The 17,732-nt window shown below is 44.3% G+C and overlaps 1 protein-coding gene across 1 annotated transcript in view; it reads right to left on the minus strand.

Moving 5' to 3' along the window:
• Positions 1–15,301, minus strand: part of LOC139335673 (cadherin-4-like) — a 247,625-nt gene extending 232,324 nt beyond the window's left edge. Inside the window, exons 1-2 of the mRNA XM_070969402.1 lie at positions 15,072–15,301; positions 13,671–13,782 (exon numbers count right to left, since the gene is read on the minus strand). Of these exons, the coding sequence (XP_070825503.1) occupies positions 13,671–13,782; positions 15,072–15,128 (169 nt within the window). The 5' untranslated portion in view covers positions 15,129–15,301. The remainder of the gene's footprint in view (positions 1–13,670; positions 13,783–15,071) is intronic.
• Positions 15,302–17,732: the final 2,431 nt, after the last annotated feature.

The following is a 17,732-nucleotide window of genomic DNA, read 5'->3' on the forward strand; positions in this document are numbered from 1 at the left end:
CATCAATTATGCTAATCGCCATTCTGTTCCTTACTTTGGTCCACTGGGTAGCTGTTGATAGCTTCACGCAGTGAATACACAAATTTTGCTTTGTTCACTGTGGACTGCCAAGGTTCAGGCTTTGGACTGACCTTATTGTCAATGTATAGACAAAAAGGTCAGACTTTATCTCAACTCTCCTTCACAGAAACATTAACATGAATACTTCCTGCACCTGACTGGACAAATGTCCAAATTGGTATTAATAAGTTTCAACGTCACATTATAAAATCTTAACGACATCCATCCTTTGACATTCATAGCCCATCGGGGATGACATATACTGACCTTGGTGATCCTCTGACTTTTCCTCTAGCGCCACCATGAGGTTGACATTTGTAGTTTTTTTATGAAGTGCCTCAATCAGTCCTGGCAAGGAAATTTGATACATACGTTCATGGTCCACTCAGCTTTGGTGATCCATTAATGTTTAATCTACTTCCACACTAAGGTCAAAATTTCAGTTCCGATTTAATGTTGGTTTTTGACAAAATACCTGCAAAGCTAATGATATTTCCATCTGCCTCAGCTGTACTATCTATCTATCTGTAACACATTTACACACACATGCAGAGCGACATGTTCTGTTAAGCGGAAGGAGTTTCTTTGTTTTTTGGCATAGATTAGTGCTTCAGCTGTGAGGAAAGGACAGCCCAATTTGTCAAGAGAGTGCATAGAGCTAATCACATCAAAGGAACTGCTACCCAGGCTAATATCAGCCCACGAGCAGGACGCCTGATTCATTAGTCTGCATCTGCAGGACAAATCACTTCTATGCTGACATACAAAAGCAACACACACGCAAGCAAGATCATCCCTGGTAAAACTTACATCAGGCTATTGAGATGAGATAAACAACGCTGAAAGCATTTGATTTGATGAAGTCAATGTGCCATCACATATAAGTTTGTGAATCGTTTTCTGGCTCGCACCGTAAATCTCTGCATGGTAAAGTGGTGCAGCAATGCACACTGCACCAATCATGTGTATGCAAATGTGTGCGTGCTTCAAAGAAAAATGGCTTTTTCCTCTATGGCACAGTTCCATTTAGCCTCTCCCAGCTCGAGTGGAAATGGACAAATGGATGAAGGATGTTTACACCTCTTCTCTATAAGAGGGGGCAGGCATATATGAAGAATATTCTACATTCTTAGCTATAACAGAACAGAGTTGTGCCCTTCAATGCAGTATCATTTGTCTCTATTTTCGCTGTCCAGTGGGTATCACATCCGACTCAGCATTTCCACACACCCCCAATAAGACAAGCCCTCCTCCAGGGCTTTTGTGGCCAGAGGAGAGATTACAGTTAAGGTAGATGACCACAGCTATTCAAAATTCCAGACCAAAATGTTGCCAGTTGCTGGGTCGGAACCAAACCACTAAGATGCTTATTTACTTAACAGAGTCATTATACTGCAGCACGTCAACCGCAACTACTTTACAGTCAAAGCTAGCATCAGCCAGCAAGAAGGTATTGGAAAGTGCTTTTTGCCAGTCCTGTCAACTCAACAACGGCCTTAATTTCAAGAAAATGTAAACTTCGCTTTTACTGTGGCTGAAGGGAGTGTGTGTACAGTGCTTACATTGTTGCATACCTAATAAGGTGATCATCAGTAATGAGGATGAGGATGCGTGAGGCTATATAAAGCCTCTCTGACTGGCAGCAAATTCAGATTCATACATGTTGCTTGTCACATGGCTGAGATGGTGTTATTACGCTCGGCTTCTGTTCCACAAATCCTTTTCATCATCGATACCGACAATGTTGTTGTTGTGAGGTGCTGTAGCAAGTCTTTTATCACCGTCCAAGTGAGTGTCCTTATTCTGCTTTTCCATTTCATTTTCCTCTGTTCATTGTATTTGGCGGAAGTGAAAACAAACTCTGTCAAGTTCAATCTTCGCCAACCAGCACCTTCGATTTTACACACGTGCACTTGCACACAAACAGACATACGTGCACATGGCGATGTGTGAAGAAAAAAGAACACATACCCTCATTCCAAACCTATTTTCTTAAAACACAACAGGAACTGTCAAATTGCTGTCGCTAAACTTTGTGATTTACCAAACTATGAATAATTTGTGCATAAATTAAGTGAAGGGATAATGAGAAATGCCACGCTTCTGTGATGAGAGGAAATGGAACGCAGCAGTGGCCAATCAACTCATGAAGATTGGAAACAGAATAGACTCAGCAACCTCACCTGACATAAGAAACACGCAGGGACCGAAAACCTGACTGAATAGTCAATAAGCTTTCATGGCTGCGGTGTCTGACCAGCTGTAAACGAAGGGGCAGAGGCTTCTGTGTGGGTATGGGGAGATGTGCCGCTAAAGATAAGATCCACTGCCTTCTTCGCCAGCTCTCCTACCTGGGTGGTGGTGGGGGGGGGGTTCTGTTTCTCTGTTCTCTCCTGAGCTTTGAAGCTCTAATGCCTCTGATCTGTCATCTATCTCCTGCCTCCCATGCTGTCCAGCGGCCGTCTGCTCACGAGCAGGACAATGTGACAGCACTGCAGCCAGCGCACAGTGGGAAAGGTGGCCAGCCCTTTTGGAAAAGGCAGACTATGCTAATGTAAATTCATTAAAGAACTTGGTTCTGATGCGACAGTGAAATGTGAGCTGGCTACTGTGCAAGGCTTGTCATTTTGTCCAGATTACCCCTGCAACAGCCGTCTAAAGTGTACGCATTTATAAACAACGGAAATCAAACGCTTCACAGCTGGGTGTGCTGACGCTGTTCCTTTGTGCCTTTTCACCTAACGCCGGGCACTGCCATTGAGCTGCCAGCTTGGTGGCGTAGCCGGTTGGTCAGCAGCAGTTCTGAGATGAACCCAGTGAAGGAACCCAGACAATATCACAATAATCTCCTTTTGCTCCCACGCCCCCTCTCTTTCTCCCCCACAGCCCGGGGGTGTCTGCCTGGGAGGCACGACAGCGTGTGTCTCCCTCCGGTCTGTCTCTCTGCCACCGTGGCGAATCAATTCTTAATAAACCATCTGAAGGCTTCCTCTGCGATACCTTTCATTTCCCCTCCTCAAAGCTGCAGGGCAAATTAGCCTGCCAAGAGGATGAGAGGGAGCAAGCGGCAGAAGAAAGCGAGAGAGGGGAGTGAAAAAAAAAACAACCAACACCTACAATTAAATTAACAAATCACTGTTCTTAATTAATCGGGGAATTACAAGCAGAACTGTGAGTTTGAGACGTGACTGACATGGCTAGTGCTCCCTGCATCTGCTTTTGTTAGTGCTGCCGGGGTGGGGAAGCAGAGAGAGGTAAAGGAGGAGAGGAAAGGCAGATGAAAGCTTAATACAAACTCTCCGCAGAGCCCCCTGAGCAGAATAGCGAGGCTGTTAGCTCTACTCCTCCTCCCCTCCTTTCTTTGGTTTCCTCTTCCTCTCACTCTCTTATATCCTCGTCATTCTTCCCTCACTTTGTTTCCCTCCCCTCCGCCTCCACCCATTTCTATCCCTTGCCTATCACCCCTTATCCACTCCCTGCCCCTCTTCTCCCTCTCTACCTTTCTCTGGTTCAGAAACTTATGTTGGCTAATGAGGTGTGATTGACAGTTGGATTACACCATCAATTTGTAATCCTTTCATTTCTGTGTTTAGGATAATCACCCCCCGGTCCAGGGTCTCGCCTCCTGCCTCTAAGGACAGTCAACAATGTATGTGTGTGCTTGTGTGTGTGTGTGTGCACGTATAAAAGCCCATGCATGTGCAATATTTAATTGTGTGTGACTAACCTTTCCAAAAGCAGAGGCAATAAAACATTCATTATCTCCACTGCACACTGTGGCCAACAATATGCCAATCATCATGCAAGACCACCAACACTCTGCTACATAGTTCATAAACCTTTGTATGGTCCAGAGTGAGCCCATCTTTCTGTCCATCCAAGTCCGAGCTTAGAGCAAAGAAAGTAGCCCATCTGCCTCCTTGCCAACCTGTCTGCAGCTCCTCAACCCTTCCTCCCCCAGAGATGAGCAAACACTGTCTTCTCTTCTGAGTGTGGCATCTCCTCTAGCCCTCCTCCTCTTCCTCCGTCACTCCTCCCTCCCCTTCCCTTCCCTTCCCTTCTTTCCTCCTCTCCCTCACAGGAGCTCGTTCCCTCGGCGGCCACAGGATTCACTTTGTTTTTGATCATTCTCAGATTCTACATTCTCCCAGGCCCAGAGGAGGAAAGCGGGGCCTTTTATTACCCTCGCTCTTTGCCTCCTCCTCTGATGTGCTGAAAAAGACAATAGACAGATCGGGAGAGGGAGAAGAAAGGGATTCTGGCCAGCGTACTTTTAAAAGTGTGTTGGTCCCAAGGCTCAGAAACGGCTGGTTTTCTAGCCTACATGTAGTCATGGTCTGACCAATGGTATTACAAGGCCTTTTTAGCCTTACAGACAGAGAAATGCTGCAGTGTCACATACCAATCTTCAGCACTCTGCAGAGCACCTGCCTCACAGTCGTGGAGAATACAGCAAAAACATAATTACAGCACTCCACAGCAGTCATCCATTGTATTTTAGAACAAGTGCGCAGCTTTCATATTGAAATGAACAACAGTTACGTTCTGAACGGGGCTCTGATTCTTCAGGTTCTCCGAAGAAACAAATCGCAGAAACATCAAGGAAACAACAAATTACTGTTCACACTCAGATTGTTAAAAATCTGTATTATGCTAATTGTTTCGTACAAAATAAATTGAACGTTTTTTGGCTTTTTTTTTTACAGAACAGTAGTATATTTGAAATGACTACACTGCAGCTGAAACCCAACACACACCGGATACACTGTCTGCGGATTGCATTGTAGGCCTTAATTCAACAGTCATCATCAATTTCTAAGTGCATGTGTTCATTGCTCGATGGAGTGCGAATGTTAAATGAGTATGTGCAAGTTATTAGCACTCCATGACAACCGTTTCCACAGCTACGATGATCCGTCTGTGACATTTTTTTGATGTTATTGCGAAAGAGGTACACCGCAGAGGTTTGCTCTTAAAATATGTCACTTCTTTTGAACGTCTCCCGCTGCCTCATATAACCAAAACAACAGCAACAAACAAGAATGTGGCCACCGTCTACAGACATGCATAGCTTCACAGATAATTAACCAGCAAAACAGACAAATGAGACCACGCAAAACAGCAGCAGCATTTTACAAGACAAAAACGTGTTTTGTTTGAGAAGTGACGGTTTCACTGTAACCTTACTTTGAAAAGTCAGATACATACAATGTAATCTACAAGATGAGCCTCCACATGAATGCAGATTCAAAACAGAATCATCATCTCATGATCAAACAGGGGTCTCTTAAAAGGCCTGCACAAACATACTGCCTATAGCCTTTTTTGCGTGGCTGCACTGACTTTTGGCAATGTACCAGCATGCTTTGCAACACTGCACACAATAGAAAGACGCTCACGCCCATACACATCCACACATAGAGACGCTCCATCGAATGATGGACTGAAGTTGAGCACAATGTACCCTGAACTTCTGCAAAGTTTTTCTTTAATAATCAGCACAGCGGGGGTGTAAACAATATCATACTCATCAGATAAGGACTCTTATAACATAGTGTTGAAACAAATCAATTAATACCTATTCAATCAACAAAACATTCATAGATCATAATATTGATGATTTAACCCAGAACCTTCTTCTCTGCTAGAGAACAGTACTCACCACTGCACAGCCGGCCATATTAAAATATATATACATACATATGTATTAAAATTATTTACAAATGAAACACATTTAGTTTTTGGTTATCTGAAGACAACTCTAGAAAACCTGCAATGGTAACTTTTCACCATTTTCTAACATAAATTTGAAGATCAATTCGCTAATTGGAAAAATAGCTGATAAATGCTGCCCAATGAGGTCCCGTGAAGCTGTTATTAGCGATTATTTTGAGGGTCTAAACTTAATCGTGCTTGCAACCAACCCTGCTAAAATATCCTTGGGCAACAATTCAACATTCAACCACGAGCTCAAAAGGCCTAACGAGCCGACGAAGTCTGCCCCAAGCCAGAGGGGAGATATAAAGAGTCCCCCTTTGGGGAAATCAATAAAGTCTGTCAAAAAAAGCCACCGTCTATCTTGACATAAATCATTAGACACTGTTTGCAAAGACCAGAGCTCCTCTGGAACAGCTTTGTTGGCCCCGTATTAGTCTGTTGAATAACACAGGCCAACACACCACGGGACTCATCATTGTCTTCTGATTAATTAACATTACTAGCACTCTGTTTGTCGACCCCAGACTCCTCTATCCTTTTCTCCCTCTGTCCCCCGTGTTCCTGCACGGCTTCCTTGTTCAGAGGCGATGATTCGACTGTGTGCTGAACTTAAGAACTTAATGGGGAACATTCACAGGGAGTTCAGGACACAATTAGTGATTACCAGACAGCCATGTCTTCTGAGGGCTTCCATCCTTCGTTTCATCCTCCCTTAACAAAGACGAGGGATCTTCAAGCAAAAGGAATAGCATATGAGGCTGTAATGCTCTTGGATTTGTCCTGCCCACATTCTCAGAGAGATCACACACTTCTGCTGGTTGATTAGAAAAGTGTGAGAAATGGACAGAAGTCTCTTTAATTAACAATAACAATCTGATCTCAGTTTGGGGAAAGGAGGCAGGGTGGAGATATAATTGAGGTCTGGGTTAGAGGTGAGAACACTGAGCCGTTGTTCAGTCTTTCTTTATATCATTGTGACGAGGACTTTTCATAACAACGGCTGTAAATGAGCTTTTATTCCACCTCTCTTTAATTATTTTTTGCAACAAGAAACTGGAGTTGGGAGGAGAATTATCCATCTGAGCTCATGCATTTTTAACTTGCTTTCTATTCTTAAACGGTAATAGAAATTGAAAGTTGAAATAGTAAGACCAAAAAAAAAAACTGCAAAATGGTGTCACCCGTGTCTCTTCCACTACAGCACACCGACAAAATATAAAGTAATGGAGCCGTGATAGCTGATTCATCACTTTATTGGTTGCCTTCACAGTGGCGTTATTTCTAATTTAATCAATTAGGCTATAATTAAAATGCTGCCATAGACAAACCGAGGCAGTGGAGGAGTTAGGAGTGAGTGGGCAGGAGGAGGACCCCACAGTGTTTGGGCCCAGGCCAAAGCTATACTGGAGTAGTGGGCGGCCTGCAGGAGAGGAATCTGGATCCAATTTGTTTTTGAGTGCCATAATGGGTTTCTGTGTTTCTTTGTGTACGAGTGCGTTCGCATGAATGTAAAGTAACAGCCAACAGCACCATATATGATAATGTGCTTGCAGCTTTAGGGCACAGAGCCTTATCTTATACCTCCTCTTCAGCACTGTTGTGCCTCTCCCTCCACTCCACCTTCTATTTCACCCTCCCTCTGACAGTAGCCTAGCTGAAGGACATGGTCAGTGTGACTCTCAAGCAAAGAGAAAACGGCCTTGTAGGCTTATCGTTATCCTGCTGGTGTAATCCCTGTCCACCACATCCCAGCAAAAGAACAGCCCTGGGAGCGCCTTGCATCGGTCTTGCTCCTCACGACAAACTATTTTAGCAAAGACAGCAGGGACACCTTACAACAGCCGCTGTGGAGTCTTAATCTGACACCACCAACCAAAAAAAAAAAAAAAAAGTCCTAACCTCAGACAAAATGTGCGTGTGTGTATTAGAGACGGAGGGAGAGAGAGAGCTGGTAGTGTCCCCTTGTCATCTTACAGCCTTCACAGCCCATACAGACCATCTGTGCATTAAAGAGCTGGAGTCCAAGCAAAGTATTTAAACGGGTTTAATGTCTTCAGGAGGGCCATAACCTTGGTCCTGTAGGACCCCAGAAGGCCCATCATACCAAGGCAGGAGGTCTCTTAATGTACCGAGCAGATGACAAGGATGCAGAGTTCACACACCGCAGAGTAACTCAATCTGCAGGAAGTCTCCCACATTTGTTCCTCCCCTCTTCTCTTCCCTCCCTCCCCGTCTCCTTTGTCCCCGCTCTCAAAACAAAGGGAGAAGATGTCAAAAATCTCATTAAAAAATAATGGCCTCCACCTGCTTTCTTTCTTTTCTCATTCTCTCCTGCTTGCCTTTCTAATGACCATCTTGGAAAAACCTGGAGGATACCCGCCATGCACAGAGTGCCAGACTGCTACCTCAGTGCACACAGCACATTCAGCCACAGAATGCACACACAAAAGTACATAACTATTTGTACAGCATGGGTTCCCAGGCCTAAAAGTATTAATCAAAAGGAACTCCTGCAGGTGCAACGTCTGCCCCCTTTGCTTATCTCATAAACCACTCATGTCTAGACCTTAACAGGGACAGAAACGCTTACCCATGTGGCTAAATCATCTATATGAGCCTCTCTGGAAAATCCTCACACAATTCTTTACAACTGGTGAACACATACATCAGGCCTGAGGTTACACGTTCAGTAAATATGTGTCAATCGTAACAACTCCCTGGGGTCAGATTAGCCTTTGGCCTGAGGAGCATAAACCAGCACTTCAGTATGTTTGTAGTGTCTTCACGAGACATCCAGTAAATGTCATCCTCGTGCGTTTCTGTAATTAATAAGCATGGAAAACGGATGTGTCTGCGCCTGTCGCCATGACTGAATACCCTCACAAAAATTAGCCATAAACCAAGTAATATTTCAAACAGATGGCGGAGAGAGACTAAGGATTTATGTTGTTATTTTGCATTATAACAGAGATGAGATGGTTATACGGGAGGGGGCTGCAGAGACACAACATGAATGATTCAGAACAATGAAAACAGAGAATCAAAAGAGAGATAGGACTTCGCAAAAGATTAGAATAAAGAAAGACGTCGTGATCCAAAACTAATAATGAGAGAACACAATGAGAGTAATTTAGGCAGAAACGGAAAGAAACAAAGGAGGCGATATTCCAACAATGTCTAATCTCCATGAGGACGCCTGTCTGCTATCGACCCAGATAACACTGCAGGCTGTGTATCATGAGATTTGGGGCAAAAGGTAAACAGGAAATCAAAACAATCTAATTCTGTTTGAGGTTGAAGGGAAAGAGAAAATTGATGTGTCGTCCGTCCCGATGTAGTGTGTGAAAAGAAATAGCATCCTTTATTCAGGCTCCCGCGAGTCACCCCTTCGAAGCGGACTTCTGTCCCCACATCACCAGCGCTGTGAACCACTGAAGTAAGTGTGTGTGTGTGTGTGTGTGTGTGTGTGTGTGTGTGTGTGTGTGTGCGTGTATGTCAGCTCTGATTTTGGGTAGAGGAGAAGGTAATTTCACTCTAATTCTTGGTCTATTATTAATATCTAAGGCAGAGGCTCCCGTAAGGTTACTTGATATTGAGCCATTTTTCCTATGAAAACACTTCTGTGGATTAAACTGGGGGTGAAAGTGATACTTACTGTGTATCAAATGCTGCGCTCCAAGTTGCAAAATGATGTTCAGAATACAAAGCCTGAAGCGAAGAAACAGGCTGGCTATTGGATTTTGAAAAATTCCTCACAGGAAAGCTTCACCAACTGAGGCAAGCGAGACTCATCACCCGGGGCCTTCTGGATGCCCGCTGGAGGAGATTTTTGGAAATATTATCCTGGAGAAAAATTACAGCTCTGAACAATTTGTTTTATTCAAAATGCAAAGCTCTCTCTCCTGGTTTCTGGTTATCCTTCTAGTAGGCAACAGCCTGAAAACGCTATGAAAATGGGAGAAACAAGGTGGCAGTGAAGGGAGAGAAGGGATCTGGGTCAGACAGGCAAGGCATTGATTTAAGCGTCATCAACTGCATGGCGAATCTCTGCTGAATAGCAGCATATAAAGACACTGTGATAGATGCAAAGTGTTTGATTACACACGTGTGTTTGTGTAAGAGGGTTACAGAATGTGTGTATGCAGGGTGAGAGAGAAAGAGTGTTTACAGTGTATCAGAAAATGCATTTATGAGCACAATAGCAAGCAAGTGTAACCTTGTAACCTTAACACAGACATTCATGCCATTCATTCTGGCTGATGAGTTACTGGAGGTATCAAATTTTCAAAATCGAGACAAGCACCAATAAAGTTTCTAAAAGCAAAGCGAGGCCTCCTGAGAAAGTCTCCTGTTCCCTTTGGGAGGCTGCACAGTGGATGTCAGCACTGTCACATGTCCAAACGAAGCACATGCACACATCAGAATTTACCAAATCCCCCTGACCCCTCTCTCTCTTTATCTTTCTCTCCCAAACACACACACACGCTTAGACAAACACAACCACAGTCACACATACAGAGAGAGAGAGAGGGCCGCCCAAAACCACCAGTAACCCAAACAAAGTCCAAGGTCAGCAGAGTGGGCTCACTGAGCTGAAACCACCAACCCTGGCTTTCATTACCAGGAACAGAATCAGCAGAGGGACGCGGGGACACATGGGATGAGGTTACGTTAGCCAGCTCTGTTTATCTCTGTGAGTCTGGCCAGGGCCCAACTCATACTCTCTCGCCCGTGGGATACAAAACACCCCAAACATCAGCAACAGCATCTAAATATCAAACCTTCAAATTATTTTAACAACCGAGTGCTTTCCTACACCGCTGAAACAGACTCTGACAAAACAGAATTTTTGCTACACTGATTTTACAGCAGAGGAAACTGTTTTTATCAAGTGGTGTGTGTGTGTGTGTGTGTGTGTGTGTGTGTAACAGTCATTCAGTGTGTAATGTTAACCAGGCCTGGCGGAACTCTACCTCTAATGATGCCCAGAGTGTGTAAGTGGTAAAGAAGCTGTCACAGCTCTAATGAAAACCAGGCATAAAAGACAGCAGGCATCCTCAGCACTGACTGTGTCATACATACAGTACATGTATGTACATTACTTTACACACGCACGCACGCACGCACGCACGAAACCCATTATCTCTCCTTAAACCCTGCTGTTTATCTGCTGTCCATTATAACAGATTAATTTGGGGAAGTTAAAATAGTAATTAAGTTGCTGCTATAATATAAATAAAACCAACATCAATCAACCTGATCTGATCAATAATCAGTGTTTCAAGATGTAAAAATAGCCATTAAATGTTCACCTTACAATCCAACTGGACAGTGTACCCACACAGACTCAGCAGTGTCCTGTTTTTATGTGTTTCAGCCATTAACTTTAGTAACTGGCAGGGGTTTTCCAGATAAATAGAGAGCTAATCAATTCTCTCATGCAGGTTGTAGAATTTATACTTACAAATGTTTATTGGGCAGGCTGCGTTCATCAATGAAAACCCTCTGTTGGCCTGAACACCCAGGATTTTTAGGAAATGATCTAAATACTGCTCATTAAAAGGAAGATTAATCAAAAACAAAGTCGCGGAAAGCTGAAAACGACTCATGAGAAGGCTGAAAATAAGGAATGACTCAACAAATAGAGCAGCTGAGGAAATTGTGAAAGAATAAGGAGCAGCTTTTTTGCACAAAGATGCACTGCAATAGCCAGACAAACTCTGTTTCATACACTTAAGACAATAAGGTACCATAAAATCTGCCGCGTGGCAAGTGTTTAGCCTCGGCTTTGTTCTCAGCTTTGGCTTTGTGATATTTGCTCTTTTACATTTTGATACTTCAGAGTGACTCAAAATGATAAAATGCGAAATGTTACACCCTCCTCCTGCCTGCTGACCTCCTGTCTAGACCAGACATCCTCCCAATCATGGCCAAGGTCCTAGTTCTGTCCTTCCCATTATTCCCTGGTGGCTAACATGAATATATATATATATATATATATATGTTTGTGTGTGTGTGTGTGTGTGTGTGTGTGTGTGTGTGTGTGTGTGTGTGTGTGCGCATGAGTGGGTGTCATTATTCCTGCCCCCCATCTGACGGTTTTGGGTTAAACAATGTTATTATTAAAGCCTTTCCAGAGTAGCTTCCTGCCTCCCTCCAGTGTCACCCTTACCAACTATAAATCAACTGCCTGAGCCCTGTAAATCACATACGGTGTGTGTGCGTGTGTCTCTGACGACTGCAGCTGTGCTCTCAGACACACATGAAGACGACACTGCAGCTGTGAGTGTGTCACGGCAAAGACGAGCACATGCTACTTTCGCAGGATCCTTTCAAACAGCACAGAGAACACAAATGATGAATGTTAAATTAAAGCATATGCTTTGAATGTGGCTGGAGGGAATACTGTAAATGAATTACAAGCCTGCATGTTTTATGAGTGGAGACCGTTCACTCGGCCTGATAGTACAGCAATGTTTGCCGCTGACTTTTATGCAGCCTACGTTAGGAAAAATAACTAAGAGTACAGTCAAATCACACCAAAGCATCTATTGTCTGTGGCAAATTGAATTCCTGAGACTAAAAACAACTCTGTTAGACCACTAAAGATTAGTTTCTCTCTGAAAGGAGACACAGAGACAATTTCATCTCCCCGAGACCAAACCAGATAAATAATGCTCTCTGAAATAAATGGCTCCTGTGCTGTAGTGATGGCTCATTCTGTGATTGTTTGTGATTGTGTTGACACCCCCTGCTGGGCTGAAGACATCACTACCACACAGAGAGCAAGCTCACTACCAGCTACAGTGTCCCGTATCCAATCTCACATCCAGCCAGGCTACAATATACTGAAGTTAATGAAACACTAAAATCAAGCTGATGCCTTCTCCAGACTTATATTACTACACCAAAGGACAAACACAAATATAGACACAGGAGAGGAAACAACCAAAAAATAATATAGTGAACCCTATTGTACTGTATATCCTTTGCCTAAAATGCCTGTGTGTGTCTGTGTGCACACTCGAGAGGGAGAGTCTAGACAGCTGTATCCCCGCCAGGTCTCTCCCTGCTAAGGAGAGTGAGAAATATATACTGTGCAGCTGCCGAAGACACAGTCGACCCACAAAAGAGCTATTGTGCGCCCACAGCAAAACAATACAGCTTAGCTGAGCTATGAGAAAAAACCATTGGGATCAATAGAGAATTGCAATTAGCCCACATTGGCAGGAGCAGTGCCAGATTAGACACAGGATGTCAATTCCATTTCCTGCACTATCGGGCCCTCAAACTTGGTTGGCTCACTGTGTAATTGGAGCAACACACATATAACTTGCTAAAATGTCGTGGTGTGAAGGGGACAGTATGTCAGATTACAGCGATGAAGATAGCAATGATGTTCGAACATTGTCAAAAAATAGGCATTAAATGGAGCACACGGACCCAAAGAGCAGCAGAGAAGCATTTGGAGCGCGAAAAATCACATCCGTGCTTGCTTTTGCTTAAAAATGTTCATAACATGCTTGTGTGAGTGTTTTGTGTGAAGCTTGATTTACCACATCACAACAGCGACGCAGCGTCCCGACATTAAAGCTGCTCCTGATCAGGCCATTTCTCTAATTCACGGCTGAGGCGCTTTTCAATCATCCTCAGCTTCAACACATGAATTAATTTACAGAAATCAATCTTTTACCTTTTCTAAGTTTTACATCAATTTTCCAGATGCATAAGTGCGATACTTCAGTAATCTGAATTACATGCATGGCCTGGCACTGAAAGAAAACTCATCAACACACGCCTTCCCTTTCAGCGGCCTCAATGCAGACAGGGGGCACTTGTACTGATTCTGCGAATATTTCAAAAAGATTAGACTCTCCAGTAAAAGGTCTTACCTTTAAGTATGCCCTGGCTTTGCAGTACATCCCTTGAAATCAGCACAGAGTAGAAGCTTTGTGAGAAGCCAGCTTGGCAGGGACCTCTGGAAGCGAGCTCCCCATTATTCCTCTGGAAGGAAGAGAATACAATGTAAGACATTGATAAACATGGATTCCATTGATTTCTTGCTTCTCTTTGGCCCTGAGCCTTGGAGAAAAGCAGCGTATAGCACAGCAGTTAGCAGAAATACATTCAACAAGTTCATCAACTACACGCTCCTGGGCAGGAGCACTGCTGATGAAATACTGTTTAATTGCTGTCCAACACTGTGTGATGAAGTGTGCTGTGTGACCCGCTCCGAAAAGAGGCCGTGATGAAATAAGCACCGCTTTTTAAGCAGCATACTTAAGGTTAAGTGAGGCACACAAAAAGAAAACTGCATGAATGCAGCAGAATTTTCTCAGCGGATCTCACACTAGCAGAGGTCCAGAGAGCCGAGGAGGAGCTGAACAGTGCGTGTGTGAGAGTGTGTGTTTACTGAAATGCTGTGCAGGAAACTTTGAACTCAACATTTAGTGCTCACGGCAGGTTAAATTGAACGATCTGACCCACTACAGCACGTGCCAGTGCGCGCACACGCACCGGTGCCAACGCCGGTTTGGAGTCTGAGTGGGGGAAAAAAAAAAGAGGCACAACGCACGAGTTCCTCCCCTCCAAAGGAGAAAATAACGCTGGACTAAAACGTTTTTCTGTGATTCTACTTAATTTTCCAAACAGGAGAGCAACGGCTTGAGTCCCAAGAGCGATAGAGAGAAAGATTTAGCAGAGCCACTTGGTGCGCCGTTCAGAGAAGCCCACAGGCGCCGACTTAATTCAGCTCTTATTGATTAAATGACGGGAACAGGTTGAGCAGCATCTTATAACTATAAGTAAAGTTTAACTTAATGTAGTGAATTGCTTTTTGCAGAGGAATTCGCTGCTAAAATAAGCGAGGTGGCTGCATGGGTTTGATAAGGAATAAAGCTATCACCCTCGGCGATTAAACTGTGCAGTCATTTTAACTTATGTAGGATATTGCAGCCCTGCGCTGAACCCGCGGCGATCCACAGAATTTAGCCTGACGAGGATCAGAGCGGACAACGCTGGATCGTTAACTCTTACTTTCTTCTTTATTTTTTGCCTCTTCCACAGTGAGATTCATTAGGGAACCAATTAGCTTACTTGTAGGGAAATAACGACCGGCGCTGCGCCGCTGCAGCAGCACGCTGGACTGACACCGGACTCCATCCGACTACACGACTTTATTCAAGCTTATGTGCTCCTGCTCTCACCGCCTGCACGCTGAGCCGCTGCGCCTCGCACTCTCACAACTCCTCTACACAGAACGAGCTGTACTACCAAAAAATGACAAATCTCACCCAGAATGTGTCAAGAAGAAGGGCTGCTGTCAGGACCAGAGCGAAGTCAGTTCTCATGGTGGCGGGCAAGCGAGCCAGGGCTGCCTGGACGAGGAACCAGAAAGAGGGTCGATTCGTAATTCTTCTCCAGTAATTGCGTAATTCCCCTCTTCTTGGTCACACTGCTTGTTACGTCCCTCCTTGCGCTCCGCGAGTGTGCTGCAGCTCTGCCCCGAGTTTCCCCGGCTCTCTCATCTGCAGGTGAGCGCTCCGCTCAGCACCAAGGCGCAGCCAGCGTCACTCTCCAACCCCTCCTATCACCCGGTGCAGGAAAACTCCACACACGCACTTAAAGAAACACTCGTTGGAGCTTTGGATCAAACAACCACACCTCTGACGTCTTTGTGAGGACCCCGATATTTTAACCCCTCTCCTACGGCGACCCGAGGGGCTTCGCAGATTTTATGGGCGCAAATGAAAGGGGCTGTAAACCACGATTCCAGTGTCTATGCGCAAACGCATGGCAAACACACCATCCATTAGAAACTTCCAACACCGCTTGGCAAGCACGTTGCCCCAACATCTGATATGCGCCTTATTAGATTTAGACAGTTAACTCGCAAACGTGCGCAGCATTGAAAACTTCACTAAATGCTTTGGGAAGATTGAAAAATCCTGCAAGGTTAAATTTAGACGCCACAGAGAGTGCACACGTGGTACACCACCATATGACCTGCAGGTGATCAGCACAAGTGCAAAAATATTTAGGAAAGCATGCACTAATCCCCACCCCTCCTGTGCACTCTGTCACTGTGGGACTGGTTACTTCATTCTGAATGGCAAAAAATAAAAAATAAATAAAAAATCACAACAGCAGCTCATCACACTGATGGCCTCTTAAGCTTGTCCCTGTACCGTAATGCCATAAGATGAAATAACATTTGTGGATTTTAAGGTATATAGTATTGGATGGACTTTTTAATTATCATTTATTTAAAGACAACATGAATACAGAGCTAGATGTGGATGTTTGCCTCGTTTTGGTGGGGGCTTTCGCATCCATTGACCAGTTTTATGGCATTTTTTAACCAAGCCACAGCAGTTTTGTCATCATTAATGCACTCTGATTACCACACAGGTTTGCCTCGCTGCCTCTTATTGCATGAACTCACTGGATACTCAGACTACTGTTTTCAACAAACCTAATACTCTCTGAGACTGAGATTGTAAAAGAGGAATTTCATCAAAAGAAAAGTTGAAGGTCAATTCGAAAGGTTTTCATTGTGAATCCCAATGCTTCTAGCAAAACTGATCTCAGCTCTCTGAACTGAGCTCCCTTTGCCAAAACATTGTTTCCGGACTAAAAAGGGTTGACAGGGCCATGTCCGAGTATTACGTTGCATCTGTGTTAATGCAGTTCAATACTAGCTTGTACTGTTCATTACTTGTGTGCTTCAGCAGGGTCCCGTGGCCACATAAAACCTTTCCTGTACAAAAACACAGAATAATATGGAGGTTGGCCTGTCCGTGTGGTCTTTTTAACTACTAATGACCTTTGTATTCTGCTGCCTCTGATTGGCAGACTGGTCTCCATATCTGCTTAGTGAGCCAATGGGCTCTAATCCTATCAAAAAGAGTATGACTCTGCATTAATGGGTGGCTGTTCAGCCAATTTCCTCTGTGTGACATCCAGGCATTTTACCACCTCTTTCTATCCCAGTCCCTCGGTCCCAAGGATGAGCTCCAAACCTTCAATCCACAGGCCTTTTTATTCCTGATAGGCTCTGTGACACGGTTATGATTTTTGTCCTGTTAAACGCTGTGAGTGGCAGGTCTCTCTGTCTCTGTCGATCTGTCTGGGGTGTGTGTGTGTGTGTGTGTGTGTGTGTGTGTGTGTGTGTGTGGTCCAGAGTAGGTTTCAATATATCTTTCACTAGTCAGAACTTGTTGCTGAACTATGCTGCAAAATTCCTAATTACATTTGGATTTATTCCAGTGATTTATTCCTACAATATCCATACTTTGAGCTTAGTTGGGGTTCAACTGGGTCAGGCCTCGAAAAAGTTTGTGGTGATGGCAAATGCTGATCTGGGATATGGCACGGTTAAAAACAGGGAAAGACGGATGGTCGTGGTTTAAAAAAAATGTCATTTTCAATAGGTGTGGGGATATTCGCACTGAGCTGAGCCATGAGCAGCTGCACCTATTCAAGCCGTGCTGGCACAGTGCGAGTGGTTTACAGAGGAGAGTAGGTAAAAGGCGTTGTTTACCTTGATGATGTGTTGGAGATGTGCTGGTTCACACGTACCACAGTCCACCCCATCATCTGCATCTCTTCATCCACCAGCTCACCGTGGCTGCTTCTGCTTGTCCTCGGCCTCTGCGATAATTAGAGCAAATCCGCTGAAACTTAAGACCTGCACTTCTGATGACGTTCCACCAAATTGGTGAGAAATATATTGCATTTCCTACAGCTGCCTGACAATAAAAGCCTCCTGCTGGTTCCCGGCGGAGGACGGCAACAGCAGGAACTGTTCAGTGTTGTTCCTCTGCTAGCTTTTGTGTTGCTGGCCATATAAAGGGTGCACTGTTATCACTTTGCTTTGCTGATTCAAAGTGTTTCCATAGCTTCAGCTCAGAGATTTGGAGTCACTGACTATGATCACTGTGCAAGCGTTGCAT

Source organism: Chaetodon trifascialis, chromosome 8, assembly GCF_039877785.1.
Source record: "Chaetodon trifascialis isolate fChaTrf1 chromosome 8, fChaTrf1.hap1, whole genome shotgun sequence".
In the NCBI taxonomy this organism is placed as follows: domain Eukaryota; kingdom Metazoa; phylum Chordata; class Actinopteri; order Chaetodontiformes; family Chaetodontidae; genus Chaetodon; species Chaetodon trifascialis.